Source organism: Halyomorpha halys, unplaced genomic scaffold, assembly GCF_000696795.3.
Source record: "Halyomorpha halys isolate HHAL.00 unplaced genomic scaffold, Hhal_1.1 Scaffold999.1, whole genome shotgun sequence".
Classification (NCBI taxonomy): Eukaryota; Metazoa; Arthropoda; class Insecta; order Hemiptera; family Pentatomidae; genus Halyomorpha; species Halyomorpha halys.
Genome location: NW_027106312.1, coordinates 6882 through 24003, shown reverse-complemented (window position 1 = coordinate 24003; position 17122 = coordinate 6882). Strand labels below are relative to the sequence as shown.

Genomic DNA, 17122 nt, shown 5'->3' with positions numbered 1-17122 from the left:
AATCAAAATAAACAACGAACAAACGAAAAACGACAGGACTTTTTGAATGCCCTGGTAATTTCTCCAATGATGCATGAAATACCTCTTTGCCTTGGAAGCTTTATTTAGTGTTCGTGTAGGTTATTATTGAATTCTGTAAGGTTACGGGTTCCCACGTGTGATGGTCTTTTGAATGTTTTACTAAATAAAGTTCATATTACAAGGATTTATTTGTAGAAATGGCTGGACCAAGAAAGAAGAAGGTACTTCGTTTGTTTTTTTTATTGCTATGTAGTTTCAACCTCTATATTACTTAATGATAAGATGGTTTGGGTACCACAGAGCTATCAATAGTTTAATTACTTAATTAATTAATTCCAAAAAGGATCTCAAAGTAGTAACTTTGAGATCCTTTTTGGAATTCCATCTGGACCATCTTAGCCTTTATTATCTATATGGTCAACTAATTAACTTCTGATTCATGCTAGTAATTAACTACCAATTTATACTATTTCTTTTTCCTGTAGTATTCCTCTGGAGAAGGAAATCAATACTGGACTAGAGCAACTGCTTTAAGGAAACTTCAGTTATCATTGAAAGATTTTCGTCGTCTATGTATTCTGAAAGGTATATATCCAAGAGAGCCCAAGAACCGGAAAAAGGCCCAAAAGGGTGCTACTGGAATCAAAACATTGTACAACAAAAAAGACATCCAATTCTTGATGCATGAACCTATTATTTGGAAATTCCGTGAAATGAAAGTAAGTACTTTGTATGACAGTATTGTATATTTTTTCAGTTTCTTAGACTTTTTGTTTTAGAAAAATTATTTTTTTATATAAACTTGATTGAAATTACTACTACACTGTGTTATTTTTGATGACTAGAGATGTAAACAATTCAATATTTTATTGTACTACTTGAATCATTTCCCATTGATATGCTGATTTATCTCTTTTCTTTTTTATTAGGTTCAAGGAAGAAAAATTGGTCGTGCAAAAGCTATGAATGAAAAAGGTCTTGCTCAAAGACTGATAAACAAGCATGTGGTTATAAATCTTGACCATATCGTTAAAGAAAGGTAAATTGATTAAACTTAAAATTCTCGCTAAATTTTAGTATGTATTTGGTTAGTATGAACTGTTACCTGGTGAAGGAATCAGTCTATTAAACCCGATTAATGGTTCATGTTCCTTTTATCTCCTCTTCACTCCCCTGATATACCAAATGTTTGGAATAATTGATATGGACAATATTATTTTTGCTTTCATATTGTTGTGGTGCGGTGAGGCACCACCAGATCATGCAATCTATAGGTTAACGTTTAGGACACTTCCTTTTTACACATTTAATATTTTTATTTGTTTTAAGTTGAAATCTCAATATTATGTTTATTAATTTATTTTTATTCTAATTTGATTACCATTTATACACACTTTACAATTCTCAATATTCCTCTGAAAAACAGCTGTCCAATCATTTAAATTATTATATTTATTAACTTTTTTGTAATTTGAGACTTGAGGCTACTACTACATATATACAACAGTGGTCTCGGTTTAGTAATTGGTTGTTTGCGAATATACATAATTGTTTATATGAATTGCATTATTATTATTATTATTATTGAAACAATTATTATTTGACCTTTTAAAATAACATCATTAGATTAATGAAAAAATAAATTTGTAACACAAGGCCTATGTCTAGAAAGTAAGAGTACTGTTGGACTGTGGAAATTTTTTTTTTGAAAAGTTGGCAACACAGGTGTAGTTAAGGTGTCTCGTAAACTCGAGGTCCGGAGATGTCAGTACCAAATCTTATCTTGTAATGTCTGTTTCTGTGAAATATATCAATAAGAAATGCTGCAAGTGCGAAGTGTGTGTGCTTTCATGAGGTTCTGTCTCGCAGATGGAAAGCTATAAAAGCTCAAGAGAGCATTTCAAATCAAACGGAGAGGGAATATTGATGAAGGGAGTTTGTTTGTTGCTTGACAACACCTACCTTCACATGGTTAATGTCACCAAGGAAGCTTTTGAACTCATTTGGTTGGAACATTTCAAACAGGTGAGGAGGTGAAACCTATAGATCTTGAAGTGGACCAGGAGATGGAGGAACAGTTTTAAGAGGAAGGCATAATAAAGCATGTGCTATGACTTATAACCTGCCTAGAATGGGAAGGATATTGTGTAGAAAAATAAGTAACATATACCAAAAATATCCTGTATATTTTTTTAAATACAAAATGTTGAGTACTCTTACTTTCTGGACATTCCTCATACATTGTCATATCTGTGATAAAATTTGATTTTCATTGTTTAGGTATCCTACGTATTTGGATGCATTGAGAGATTTGGATGATTGCCTAACACTGTGCACTTTATTTTCAACATTCCCATCAATCAAGCACATACCACGTGATCAAAGCTCTTTGTGTCGACGATTAATTTTGGAGTTTATGCAAGCTATTATTACTTCCAAGGCTCTCCGAAAGGTTTTTATATCAATCAAAGGCTACTATTTTCAAGCAGATATAAAAGGAGTTCCTGTAACATGGATCATGCCTCATCAGTTTAGTTTTGAGGTACAACATATATTTAGATACACTTACTCATAAGATAATGGTATTTGAGTTACTTAATATTTAAAAATATATTTTAATGAACTTTATTTTGTTCATTCATTATGTGCCCAATGCCAGTGAGTACTTGTTAAATCTAATCAAGTGAATTCTATTAGATTATTCATAGTAAATGCTGGATTATTCCTGATTGACCATTTGTCTCTCCTCCTTTTTAATATTATTTTGCAAGCCTTTTCCAAGATCAGACTCTGAAGTACTTTTTCTTCAATCAGTTTTGGAATATATCTCCTGATGGAGTGGTATAATGTTATAGTAATTGAACTGATTTGTTTATATTGGGATCTTCCTGTAGGTTGATACTGCCTATGGTTCTAATATAAAAATCACATACTGAATCTTTTAATCAAATGGAATTGTGGAAAAAGCTGAAGTAGCAAGGAAAATTAAAATATGGTGTTGAAAACTCTGTTAAAATTTATTTGGCAGTGAGAAATTATCTAAAAATATTTGAGCTTAATTTTAAATTGTTGGTTCACTGCATCAATTAAGAGAAGGTAGAAGCTACAGGTGCAATGTACTGGCCGATATCACGATTCATTTTTATAAATAAGTTTACAATAGCCATTTGTTTAGAAAGCCAGGAGATTGTTTGTAGCTGAGGGAGTTGAGGCATAGCTTTCAATACTCTCATAAATGCAACAGTTCCAGTTCGAATCCAGCCTAGGGTGTCAATTTATATTTTGTGGTGGTCCCGTGTAATGAATACATAACCAAGAAGGGTTAGTAAAAAAAAAGGTTAAAAAGCCAAGGGCAATTCTATATACCAGAGTTCTGCTATAAGAGGGCTTTTTCGTTTAGGAAAATTCCATTTTGATATTGCTTTAGGAATGAGGTTCCATATTTTTAATTATTGAAGATTTTGTAATTAGTCTGACTTTTAAAAATCTAATTACTTAGCTGGAGATAATTTCTCTAATATTAACATAATTTTTATTTATTTTGACTAATTGATTGGAGTTTGTATTACTGAAGAAAAATTAAATTTCTTTTTCTTTGATACAAAAATTTGTACTTGAATGAATTAAATATAAAGTTCATTTGTATAAAGTATTGATTTGGCATTGAGTATTTTTAACTTTATTGTTTAAGCCATTTGTAACTTTATTTCTTATAATCATTTTTTGTTTCAGCCTCAAACAAAAGAAGAAGTCGATTTCCGCATAATGTCAACATTTGTACAATTTTATATTGTTCTTTTGGGCTTTGTTAATTTCCGTCTATATAATTCCTTAAATCTTTATTATCCTCCAAAAATATCCATTGCTTCAGGTATGATTTTTTATAGATTGATATCTTGTTTATTTATTATTTTTTAAAACCCTCTGTAAATCTAAGTTAATCACAACTATTAATACTCAAAATCATAATACTTTTTTTTTTTTTTTAATATTCCCATAAAAGGAAGAAATTGATATATCTTATATATCCCTGTTAATGTTCAAAAATAATTATGATGAGATATTCTTGATTGTTTTGATGTTACAAAAATCTTTTTTGAAAGAATAAAAAAATGTTTTTCTATACAGTTTACTTAGAACTCTGCTGGTAGATGTATTTTTATTCTTGTATGTCAAAATGTATGTATATATCCACAGTAAAACATAATCATTCAGTACGCCATTTATTTAAAATTGATACACTTAGTCTGAGAACTTCTGAAGCAGGTCTCTCTTTTTTTAAATAAGACAAGTATTCAGGAAACTGATAGCCCAAGAGGGGAAAAAAGTCAGTTATTTCGTCCCAATTTTTGTATTACTTTAAATGATAGCTGTGTATAGTTCTTGTCAAAATTTATGAGTCTGCCAAATAAGTAAGCCAGAATAAAAAAATGGTGGCTGTTGCAAAACGTTGAAAGAAATGAATTTTTCATTCGAAGCTCCATATCTTTAAAACTACCTACAACACTAAAAATGTAATAGAACAGCATTTAAAGAAGAGTAAATTTGCTAAAATATAAACCCTAAAAGAGCTATTTACATTTAATAGTTCCCGAGATGCACTCCTTTAAAAACCAACATTTCATTAAAAATGTTCTGAAAAATCAATTGTGAATTTATTTTGGGAAATCTATATCTCAAGAACCATTAGATGTATAGATGTCTATTAGAACTCAAAATAAATCTAGTTTAATTTGCTATAAGGTAGTTTATGACGTTTATCTTCATAGGAGTTGTACTTTTCATATTTACCCAAATAAATTCACCAGATGTTGATTTCTAGTTGTTCAGACAAAATTTTGGTTTTATGAAAACCTATATCTCAGAAACTATTAGACGTATAGATGTCTGTGAGCACAATAGTTTTACAGAAGAAAGTATTGACTTTAGTTTATTAATCTTTTGATCAGAAAGACTATACATTTGACTGTCTTTCACTAGTTGATACTGTAGGTTGTGAAGATATGGAGTATCATATTTTGTATTGTAATACATGTGAGTATTTATTAGTGTTGGCTGAAATGTTTGTCAAACTCTTTTCATTAATATCTAGTAGGAGTACGGATTCTGTGTAAACTTTTCTTCTGAGAGAAATTCAACATTCTGAACCACAAAATGCATGTGGTAAATATTACTGATGGACAGAGATTAAAATTGAGCATTAAAGTTGTAAGGTTAACCTCAAGGCTTTTAAGAAAACTTATTTTTCAATAGATTTAAAAGTATTTTTAAAAAATCATAATATGACTTATATAATATAAATTGAAAATATTTCATTCTAATTGATGGCTCTGAAGGGAGAATCTTTTACTTGATTATTCTTAATCACAACTCTAATTATTATAAATTAACATATTAAGTTCTAGCATAGGATTTTTTTTGTGTGTTGCATTACTTTTTGTAATCTGTGATTTCAAATTATTTAAAATGATTATAGTAGCTTATATTATGTTTAGATGAATCAGATGATTTAATTGATAAAGCTGGCCTTGAGTCAGAAAGAATTGCTGCATTAAATATTCCACTGTCCAGTACCGCGACAGATCTGAATACTGAAGAAGAGCAAGACCCCGTAGAAAGTTTTAATATGGTAAATACTAGTTGAATATTTGACTATAATACGTTTAAATTTTCTTACCATCAAGTTACACTATTCTAGTTGGTCTATTCAGCTATGTTTTTTGATAAATTTATCATCAATTTTTTTGTTCCCAGGCTCTGGATGAAAATGACAAAATGGAACAAGCTTATTTGGAGGCTGAAAAAATTCGTAAATTGAAAAAATTATTTGAAGGATTGAAATTTTTTTTGAATAGAGAAGTTCCAAGAGAACCTTTGGTTTTTATTCTTCGTTCATTTGGAGCTCTTGTGTCTTGGGACAAGACTCTTTTTGTTGGTTCTACTTTTGATGAAACAGACGAAACTATCACACATCAAATAGTGGATAGACCAAGTTTGTCTAAACAATATATATCCAGGTTAGTAATCAATGCCAATATATCCTATTTATTGAGTTATGAAGTAATGATATTTTTGGAGGAAGATAGTCTGGGTTGTGGTCAAAAAAGGTATCAAAATAGTAAAGGAAAACCATTTATTATTAACCAATGTTTTGCCCCACTTTTCAGGGCTTTGTGAGAGCTAAATGAAAAAATAAGATACAAACATTTTAGAATTAACAGAACATTAAAATTTCAAAATAATGTTTTTGTTTTGAATGATTTTGAAATGTTTTTATTTTAATGTTCTGTTGATTTTAAAATGTTTGTACCTTGTTCTTTCATTTAGCCCTGATGAAGCCCTGCAAAGTGGGGCAAAACGTTGGTTGACAATAAATAGTTTTCTTTAACTTTTTTTTTAAGGCAATCCACAGCCAAGGTGATGTTCACCCAGGTTATCTAAAGGTGACCAACCTATTCTAACCATGGTGGGGGGTCAAGTTTTTCATTTTGTGGGACCACCACTTAATGAAAAAAGTCAACACCCCGGATTCGAACTGGCGCCGCCCGCAGATCTCAGAATGATAGACCTAGGCCTAACTAACTGAGCTAGGGATGGTTCTTTTTTACTATTTTGATACCTTTATTGACCGCCACCCGGACTACCTTCCTCCAATCTACTATCTTCTTCCAATATTGATATTTCTATTTTACTTCAATAAAATATTGAATTTCTAAAAATTTTATTCAGTTATTTAAATATGTTATTATCAAATGTATTTTTCATTTTATTTACTTTAATAAATTCAAACTATTTTAGATATTATGTACAACCACAATGGGTATTTGATTCTGTAAATGCTAGGGAGCTTTTGCCAGTAGAAAAATATTTCATTGGTGCAGTTTTGCCTCCTCACTTGTCACCATTTGTGGAAGAAAGAGATCAATACTATGCACCTCCTGAGGCTGTTGGTCTTGATTCTGTTGGAGAAGGTAAAGTTATATGATGAATAATGATATTGTATAATTAAAATGATTGTTACACAGGCAGTCTAGTGACTAGAAAAATTTGGGGCAATCCTAGAAAAAAAAACTATTAAAATTAATACAGTTAAGAAATTTAGATATCTAACAATAATAAAACATTTTAGAATGATTACAACTAGCCAAAAAAAAATTTTTATAAGTACATATCACCATTTCTATTGGGGGTACATGATTACCCATATTTCATTATGTCTTGGTCCTTAATTTGTCGTCTCAGTATAAAATAAAAATGTTTTCAAATATGGTTGTGTCCAGGAAAATACATTTGTTTGCGCATAATTCAATGAATGTAATGGATGGAATTTAAGAAATTTATAGTAGTTCCAATTTTGCGTTAATCTTCAACTTCCTTTCAGCTTTGGGCCAAATTAGATGAGCCATTTTAAAAATTTAGACATATCTAAGAAAATAGTTTATACCATCCTTAGGTGAAAGTAATGGACAGAATTTGATAAAATGGGTTTTTGACCATTTTTATAATGCTCCCCATTTGTCCAGGTACAATAGTGAAAAAATATTCATCTTTTGAAATACACCTTGATTGGATGTTTGGATGAAATCTGATGATTTAAAGAAAACTAGTAGAAACAAATTTTGTTTTCAAGTTTTAGGAAAAAAAAAATACATAGTGATAAAGTGAACAAAATTCATATAGGTTTTGAAGGGTGTTTTTTAAGAGGAGAAAAAATATTTTTTGAAAAACAATATGAATAAAAATTGTTCCGGAAATGTTGGTACTGCAATCCTAGAGATAATAGTGTAATGAAGTATAAGTGAAGTTTGATTTAACACACCAAATATGGAAATTGGGGTTTTTCTTACTTCCTTCTGCGATAGGATGGGAGTAAATGTTGAGGATGTTGTTAGGTTTATACAAATTCAAATGAGTTTTAACTATGTTGGCTTTGCAGCCTTATGGATTTTTGATATTTACCCCTATTCCTAAGCTTCTTCCTAAATGCATTTATAAATAAAAGCATTCATTATAATATTTTTTATAAACATTTTAGGTGTATTTGTTTATTTTATTAATTTTGTTTTCTACAAATAGTGAGCAATGGGAAAAACCAAGAAGGTAGTAAAGATGATGAATCTGTAGGATCTTTATCTGATAATAATAACTCAGAAGAAGAAAAAGAGGAAAGTGATGATGAAAAGGATCAAATGTCAAATTCATCCTCAGAGGATGAAAAAGAAAAGCCCAAAAATAAAGGAAGTTCTGCAACTTCAAATAAAGATATCAAAAAGAAAATAAAGGCAATGGTAAGCCATATTTTTCAATATAACAGTTGTTTTACAATTTAATGTATTCCTACATTATGAATTTATTATGAGTTATTTAGTGGTTCCATAATAACTAATCTCTATAAACTAAGGCATTATCTAAAATCTATATAAAATTAATTTAAAGTTTTTGTAGATAAATTTAATGACAAGATCTTTTTCGAAGTGTATTTTTATTCAGTTATAATTGAAAAAGAATTTTCATAGTAATACTAACAAAGGCCAACAGCTAAATATAGGCTCTTTTTTTTGCAAAACAGTTTTCTATAGATTTTCACTTTCCTAAAAATGGTCTAATCCTTATTTCATATCAATTTTTTCTTTTGAATAGATTTTTTAATTTTATATTTCCCTGCTTACTCTGATTTTTTATTTTGAAATAATCTTGCTCTATATTGAAATTCTTAAATGAGAAAAAAAGCAACTTTGTTGATAGGTGCATGTATGGTTGATTAACTTGAAATAGATTGAGAAAAATTAAAAAATATTGTGATATCTCAATACTTTAAAAGATATGTTATTAAATAAAATGTGTGCCAATGTTTGTCTTTATTGTTATTCAGTAACCTATTTTTTTTATTATTAATCTAAATTTATTATGACTATAGTTTATGGGACTTCATACTTTCATTTTTATTTTAGAAGAAAAAGATGGCTGTTGCTCCTGGTAAACTTGAAAAGCCAGATCCGAACCAAGTCTTTGAAGCTGAAAAGCAAGAACGGAAGTTGAGGGAAAGGATGGTTGAGAAGAAGCACCGCGCCTTATATAAGAGCATGATGAGAGGTAGAGCAGAGAGAATAAGGGATAAGAATGTCCTCAAGAGAAAACGGATGCTTATTGAAAAGTCAAAAAGTGGTATAAAAGCCACTTCATAGGCTTCTATCATTTTCCTATGAATGTATAAATAATGTAAAGTTTTATGTGTATGTATATATTTTCATGGAATATGAGTAAACATGTAAATAATGAGCAGTTTTTTAAAAATAATAAACTAATTTTTATCATTAGTGTGGTCGAATTGAATAGGTCATGTAGCCTTAATTTCCCACTTACTCCAGTTGATACTGGGTACAAAGATATGTATTTTAAGTTTTTAGGATTCTTTCATATTAAACTCCATTATCATAGGTTGAGTGTTTCAAAGTATTATTGACTAAATTCACTAGCTGACCACCACCACCACTAGTATTGATTTGATGGTAAATACTTGAAATTAATAATTTTTATGTTTATAGTTTGAGTAAGACTTGAGCTGCATTTATTTATTTTAATTTATTCCTTCAATACTTGTACTCAACATTTATTCATGCAGTTTTTCTAGTATGTATATTTCTTGAATTTTTTTAACAGATGAAGTCTATTATAGCTCACAACACCTCTTTATGTATTTTGAAATTCTTTCCTCTTACAAAAGGTAGTAACTCAAAGTGATAGTAATCTGATGGGGCCTAAATCTGATGAACAAGGAGGACTAACCATCTGAGACTAGTTTTTTTGCTGGATAACATTGGATATGTGCATTTTCATGGTGCAATGGCTAGGTGTAGAACCTCGTAAGCATCACACAGTCTGTATAATTACCAAAATTTGTTCACTCCTTTTTCTTGTTTTCACGATAAAATACAAACATCATCCAATGTCATGTTGCGTTCTGAATTACTGAATTAAGATGATTTTTTTCTGTATAAAGGATTCATTATTCAGAGCTGAAGCCAACTTACCCATATTATTTTAAATTAAACAAAACAAACAGAGAAAATATTGAATATGTTGGTTAAACCACTGAAATGAGGACCACAAATAAAAGGAAAAACAAATAGAATACTTTTTGGCAATTGTTTTATAAAATACATCTTAAAATATTACATAAAATTTATTTTGTTTTTTGTTATTTCTTTTTCATGTAATTGCTTGATATCAATAATTAAAATTAGTAATTGTCATGAGTTTTCCTGGTTTATTGACTTCTTTAAATTTTCCTTGTATGGAATAAATGTGGTAAATGCACAAAATGGGATTAATCCAATTTGTTTAGGATTTTAAGAAATTTGTTATTTGGTAAAGAATAACAATAAATATTTCACAAATCTATTTCTGATGTTTAAAATCTATTGATGCAATAATAATTGTTTATAAAAAAACATTCACCTACATTATTTAGTTTCTTGAAAAATTTCCAAATGTGGATTTATCCTTTTTTGCATTTCATAAAACGGAATATTGCAGAAATAAAGTTTATTTTTGTTAAAATTTTTATGATGAACATTGATAAAAGTACTAAAGATAAATGTGTGAACAGCTGTTATTTTATTTATTACTTATTCATTTAATAAAAATAAAATGAATCAAACAAGGTAGAATATCCCAACGTAGTATTTACAGATAAGATGCAGAAACATTGTATTGCCTTGCTGACATATCAAGTGCTACATTATAAACATGAGAAATATCTGGTCTATCTTCTTGATTTGGTTGAAGGCACTCATCAATTAACCTTCGCATCTGTAAAATATATTTATAATTAGGATAGCAAAGAAATTTTGGACAGTAAAATGGCATTATTATATATAATTAAATTTTATGGCATAATTTAAAATTTACTATACAGTTAATCTTACTTTTTCTGAAAATATTGGTGAAGGCAAGGGAGGGTAGTCACCTCTCTCTATCTTCTTTGTGAGAGAATATAAATTTAGTCTGTGCTCATAAAATGGTGACTGCAGCGCTGCCATCTGTGAAATGTTCACGGTTTATCATTTTTAGTTAATTTAAAATAATATGTAAGTATTTATATTTGTGTATGTATTGCTTTCCACTCTTCTAAAACCAAGGAATCTTTTATTCATTCCTCTACCTACATAATAGTTAAATACTTATTTACATGGAAAAGGATATGTCAGGTACCTATGAAAGTAAGTGCAATGTGAATTTTGGTACTAAACCAATGCTATAATATTAAAAAAAAAAAAGATTAGAATGTAATAAAAGAAGTCAACCTATGATGAGTTATTATATTTTATCAGGTATGGACTCAATTAAAATTGAGACATCATTAAAAAAAACTATACAGTAGAGGGATGCGATTTCATTTAATGAATGACTATCCATGAATATATAATCGTATATACATAATGATCAAATAAAATATAGTTATATGTAGGTAGGTAGTGGGGGGGGGGGCAGTAGCGTTATGAGTTAAAGCTCCTGCCTTACCGGGATTTTTTCAAGCATATAATTGCATAACAACCACAGCCTCCATCCTAGCATTTGTGAGACCCGTTAGCCAATGGGTGGCACTCCCATGGTCTGTCCTGCCAAACGAAGAAGAAGATGGTAGCCTACATTTATTGATCTTTACGAAATGTCACTGAAAGTATGCCATTTGTTATGCTTGGAGAAGATACTTTTGTATAACAGTGTCCAACTCACAAACCAGGAAACAATTTTCTACTACAGATGCTTCTGATGAGATGAAATGAATATGAACTCCTAGAAGACTTTCTTCATTAATCTGACCGCTTACTATTTAATTATTTGAGGTGGCAGATTTCTTCAATGTGTTAGCGAAGAAGTGTTGATGTCGAGAGTACCAATACTGTTGAATTCAGTTTGGGCCCTGGAGAAAGGATTGTTAGGACCTATAAGGAATAGAGTTTCTGGAAGGTGATCCAGAGAATAAGATAATTCAGAGTAGAATGGTGAGAAGTATTTCTACAGTGGACACCCCTGTATAAAGAATGCTTATATTAATGGAAAATTTTTCTAAGTTAGGTAAACCTTTAATGCATTTGAATTCCCTACTACCTAAACCCTGTACTTCGTTAGTGGGGAGAATTTTATATCCCATCAGCACTTTTCACTCCTTTATAACGGACACAAGTCATAAAATATTAATATACTAACTCATAATTTCAGAACTAAATTTTGTCAGACATTTATTTTGGGAAAAAGTTACATAATATGGGTTTTACTTTCACTTAGCCTATATATGGAACATACAGTCAGGGAAAGTATTGTGATCGTGCAAAATTTCGAATTCCGGTTTTCGACGGAAATACGTGGTTTAAGGTCCCCCCAGCCCCAATAATCTTGTCTCCCAACAAAAACAAGCCGAGACGGGTGTCATAACGTTTTACCGTTTAGCTATCTTTGGTTGTATTCTTTCCTGGAACAAAATTTATATTCATTATTCTCACCTCAAGAAAACCTAAAATGCGAAATTTTATAACAACAAAAATGAATTTTTTTGTTCATAATTTTCGCCTTCCGTAGTATTTAATAATAATGATAATAATATTTTTTATTTATTCTGGTATTTATCCCATTAGAATAATATATAGGCGTAAAAATTAAGCTTTAAAGCCTTAGAGTAAAGTACAAAATAAAAATGAAATTATAAAACGTCATAAAATACAATAAAACATTAAATTTGAAAAGATAAAAATGAACAACAATAATTAACAGAATATATAAAATAAAAATAGAACGATTAAAATAAAACTATATGTTGTATCATAAAACATAAGATGACTAACTTCTGATAATAAATAAAATGATAAAAAATCAAATACAATTAAACTAAAAATAATAAATGGAAATGTAAAATCTGTGGTAATATACATATCTACAAGTATAAACGAGAATCTGAAACAATATATACAGAAAATATATAAACCTTGTTTGAAACTTTCAATTGTTATTCTTCTGGAATTGGGTGGACAGGTGGTCGAAGATGCGGGAAGGTTGGAACTACGAATGAAGGAGGGAATAGAATTCCATTTAGTACAAGAGCCCAAGAGGAGAAAAAAGGCAGTATCTCATCCCAATTTTTGATTACTTTGATGAAAACTATGTATAATTGCTAATCAAAATTGATATGTCTGCCAAGTATAGGTAGGGGGAATAAAAATGGCGGCTGTTTCAAAACCTTAAAAAACACTAATTTTTCATTCGGTGCTCTATATCTTAAAAACTACCAACAACACTAGAAAACATAAGAGCACATTATTTAAAGAATTTGCTGAAATATTAGCCTTAAGAGAGCTATTACGTCCTCGAGATACAGCTTTTTAAAAAGCAAAATTTCTTAAAAATCTACTGAAAGATTAGTAGTTAGTTAATTTATTTTGAGAAATCTATATCTCAGGAACTATGTGACGTTCAGATGTCTATTAGCACTCAAATTAAATTAAACTACTTCATAATCCATTAAACTAAATGGGTTATGAAGTAGTTTATCGTCGTAGGAGTAGTATTTTTCACGATATATGCTAAAATAAATTGATTTATAGTTGTTCGGACAATAAGTTTGATTTATGAAAAACTTCATTTCAGGAACCATTTGACGTACAGATGTCTGCCAGTGCTCAAATTAAAGCTAGTTAAATTTATTATAAAATAGTTAATAATGTTAATCTTTGTAGGACTAGTAGTTTTTATGATATTTGACGAAATAAACTCACAAAATGTTAATTTTTAGTAGCTGTTCAACCTTTACCTTTGAACAGCCCTCTTGAAGCCCTGCAAAGTGGGGCGCAACGTCGGAAAATAAATAGTTGTAAACTATTTTTTTTTCTCTTTTGACCGCAACCCTGACCATTCTTCTTATATATTAATTTTTAGTTGTTCGTATAAAATATTGGATTTTTGAAAAAATATATCTCTAGATCCATAACACGCATATATGTCTGCCAACACTCAAAATAAAGGAAATTTAACTTACTATGAAGTAGTTTATGACACTTATCTTCGTAGGGGTAGTAGTTTTTATGATAAATCAAAATTTGTCCGAACAACTATAAATCAATTTATATTAGCAAATTCATGAAAACTATTACTCCTTCGAAGATAAACATCATAAACTACTTAATAGCTCATTAAACTAGCTTTAATTTGGGTCCTAATAGACATCTGTACGTCAAATGGTTTTTGAGATATAGATTTTTCAAAATAAATTCACTAACTACCGATCTTTCAGTACGTCCCACTCAACATTTTTATAAAATGTTGCTTTTTAAAAAGCTATATCTCGAGAACTATAGGGCTCATATTTTAGCAAATTTGCTCATCTTTAAACGATGTTCTCTTAGTTTTTATTATGTTGTTCCTACTTTTTAAGATATAGAGATAACTGCCTTTTTTCTCCTCTTGGGCTCTTGTACTAATAGGGAAGAGGAACGGATGAGGAAAGATCTAGGCTGCGGTGCGATCGGCAGTTACATATAAATCTGAAGGCCGTAAGCAGGTGTTGCGGGAATGCACTGAGGATTTAAATTGAAGGATATCAGAGATATACGATGGACAGCAGAATTGGATAGTTTGGTAGAAGAAGGAAGCAAGAAAATATTTACGACGAAAGGAGGGGTAAAGCCACTTCAACTCTTCATAACATCAAGTGGCAGAGGCAATTGGCTGCAATTGAACTACATGAGTACTTGCGTTGTAGAAAAATTTGTTTATACAAGTTTCATTCATAACATTCATGTTCTCAATAAAGAAAAATAATGACACATTTCATCTGCATTAGTTATTTTTACCGAGCGTAAACTTTTTGGCACAAAACAACATATTTCATTAGCATCAATAAGTGATATACTTATATACCTCATATATAAGACATCCTAGGGACCATATATCACTCGTAAAAGTATACGGAAGCTCATGAAGACGTTCTGGACTCATATAGTAAGGAGTGCCAACCAGAGACCTGGCGGCCAGCGTCCTAGCAGAGAAGTACCTGGACAGGCCAAGATCGCCGAGTTTAACAACACCTCCACGACTGACGAACACGTTTGCAGGTTTAATATCTATCACGAACAAAAATTGAATTAGTAATAAGTAAAGAAATATTAACAAAGCTATATACTAATATACTAAGGGTTATTAATAAGAAAGGATAAAGTATGTAAATAAAACATAACTTATGGACCGGGGATCTCCAAAATTTTTTGGGTAAGAGTCAATCTGACACCTTCACAAAACGTTAAGATCTACAATAATTATAACGCAGACGTTAGCAGAAAGACGTAAACTGGGTTCTTGGAGCCCTCCCGGGGTCCACCCAGCCTCTTAAATTGGGTACCCTTAATTGAGTAAATATTTGGGGGTCGAGCGTGACTCTGACCAAACCACCTCCTTGAACAACCTTTGGTATAGTAACAGTACTATCTTACAAAGTACTGAACCCCCGACCCTTCATGGGTCGTAGCGGTACAGATTTAATTTTTAATTTAATTAAAAAGTGATTCCCTACAGGTGATCCGCGGGCCATACCGAACTGCTAGTTAGCCATGCCAGGCGAACCGTTAGCTCGCGAGAGTATAGTCACTTTTTTGTGAGGAGTTATTGCTAGAAATATTTACCTTTCCAGATGTTTGAGTGGTAGTCGAAAGGTTTTAACAAGTAAATGAACTATGAAAATACATCAAAATGCAATTAAGCAAGCTAATTTCTTTAGCGACCGCTCTTTACCCCAAGAAGAGTTAGGTTGTGATCTGCGCGTTTATCAATGTCTGGCTTAGTTGTCCCCAAATTTCAACGGGTAATAATATAAATTAGGAAACAATAGAAGATTGAAAACGTAGATCGTACCCAACCAAGAGCACAATGGACATAATTATAACTCCAAATAGTACATGATGAGCTGAACTTGGTCGTATTGCCTACAGTTTTTGGGCAGTAGCGAGTACTTTTGTCACTAAATTGTACAAGGCACATCACTAAATTACTATTGTAGAATGACCTACACCTAACTCCTCGAATGTCCCAACCTAGCTAGTATTGATTCCATCATGTTTATTAGTTATTGTTTAAAAAAAAAGTTTTTAAAATAGTTTTAAACAAAAGCAACTGATTTTTATTAGGTATGGCTTCTTACATTTTAATCGATATGGACTATGGCAAGTTGGATGGGTAGTGCTCGAAGTCCGGTGTTGGGAACCTGGTTTAGGCGATCAACAAGTCTTCGACCATTAACCACTACACCTTAAACCTATAAACTTTACTATAAACTATAAACGTTCAGTTAATTTCGACAAATATTATTGCTTCAAGAGTTATATTAACCAAATAGTGACTAGGAGTTGTACTTTGTTAAATAAGCAATGAATTTGTCACTTGAGAACTTACCTCTGTGCATAATCCTCTTGAGGTGCATATGATGAATGCCGCTGGCAACCTGAACGAAGTACTTCCATATCGTCGGTTCGGGAATGAGTCTCCGCTGCCTTCTGAAGTGCCGGATCATTCTGCCCAAGTCTCCGGCGTCAGCCAGCTCTAACACAATGTTCAGTTCTTCTCCCTCCACGAAGGAGGAAATGTAGCGAATGATGTTAGGGTGATCCAGTTGCTGGGAACAATAATACTCAATTATACAGTTAAGAATCAAATAAGAACAATTTTAATTATAAATAATACAATGAGACTATGATTTCATCACGACCGTTGGGTAGTGCCATCTTAAATTAAGGGTCCCGCGATTCATGAGATCCCCTAACTTTTATGATCTTTTGTATTACTAGCATACCTAAGTGACCAATTTTTTAAACTAATAAAACAACCTACTACAGTTTTGTTTAGCTCTTAGTTTCACTGTTGCGGTATTTGCTTTTAGAAATTGCGTTTTTATAAATTGATAAAACAATAGTCCCTTCAGTAGTTGCTATGACTAGTGTCATCATTACTTTGACTTACTTACTCTACTTGACTTACGCTTACTACGCCTACGCTTGTAATTCATAAATTAACACGAATCAAAAATAAGCTGAGAAGTATCATTGCTTCTAGTAATATT

At 30.9% G+C, this 17122-nt stretch overlaps 2 protein-coding genes across 2 annotated transcripts; one reads left to right on the top strand and one right to left on the bottom strand.

The window, feature by feature from the left end:
• Nucleotides 1–83: 83 nt before the first annotated feature.
• Nucleotides 84–9339, top strand: LOC106687698 (pescadillo homolog). The gene is made up of 10 exons (XM_014431723.3): nt 84–242; nt 507–740; nt 951–1060; nt 2302–2563; nt 3754–3892; nt 5517–5650; nt 5776–6038; nt 6820–6992; nt 8098–8309; nt 8973–9339. Exons 1-10 carry the CDS (start codon nt 219–221, stop codon nt 9204–9206), a joined length of 1785 nt encoding a protein of 594 aa, XP_014287209.1. The 5' UTR covers nt 84–218; the 3' UTR covers nt 9207–9339.
• Nucleotides 9340–10153: 814 nt separating this feature from the next.
• On the bottom strand, nt 10154–16678 carry LOC106687697 (serine/threonine-protein kinase Nek7; the record flags this gene model as incomplete). Its single annotated transcript, XM_014431722.3, is given in 4 exon segments — nt 10154–10833; nt 10950–11063; nt 14935–15137; nt 16459–16678. Coding segments are annotated over 4 exon segments (663 nt in total), but the record flags the coding sequence as incomplete, so codon positions are not given.
• Between the last annotated feature and the right edge of the window lie 444 nt (nt 16679–17122).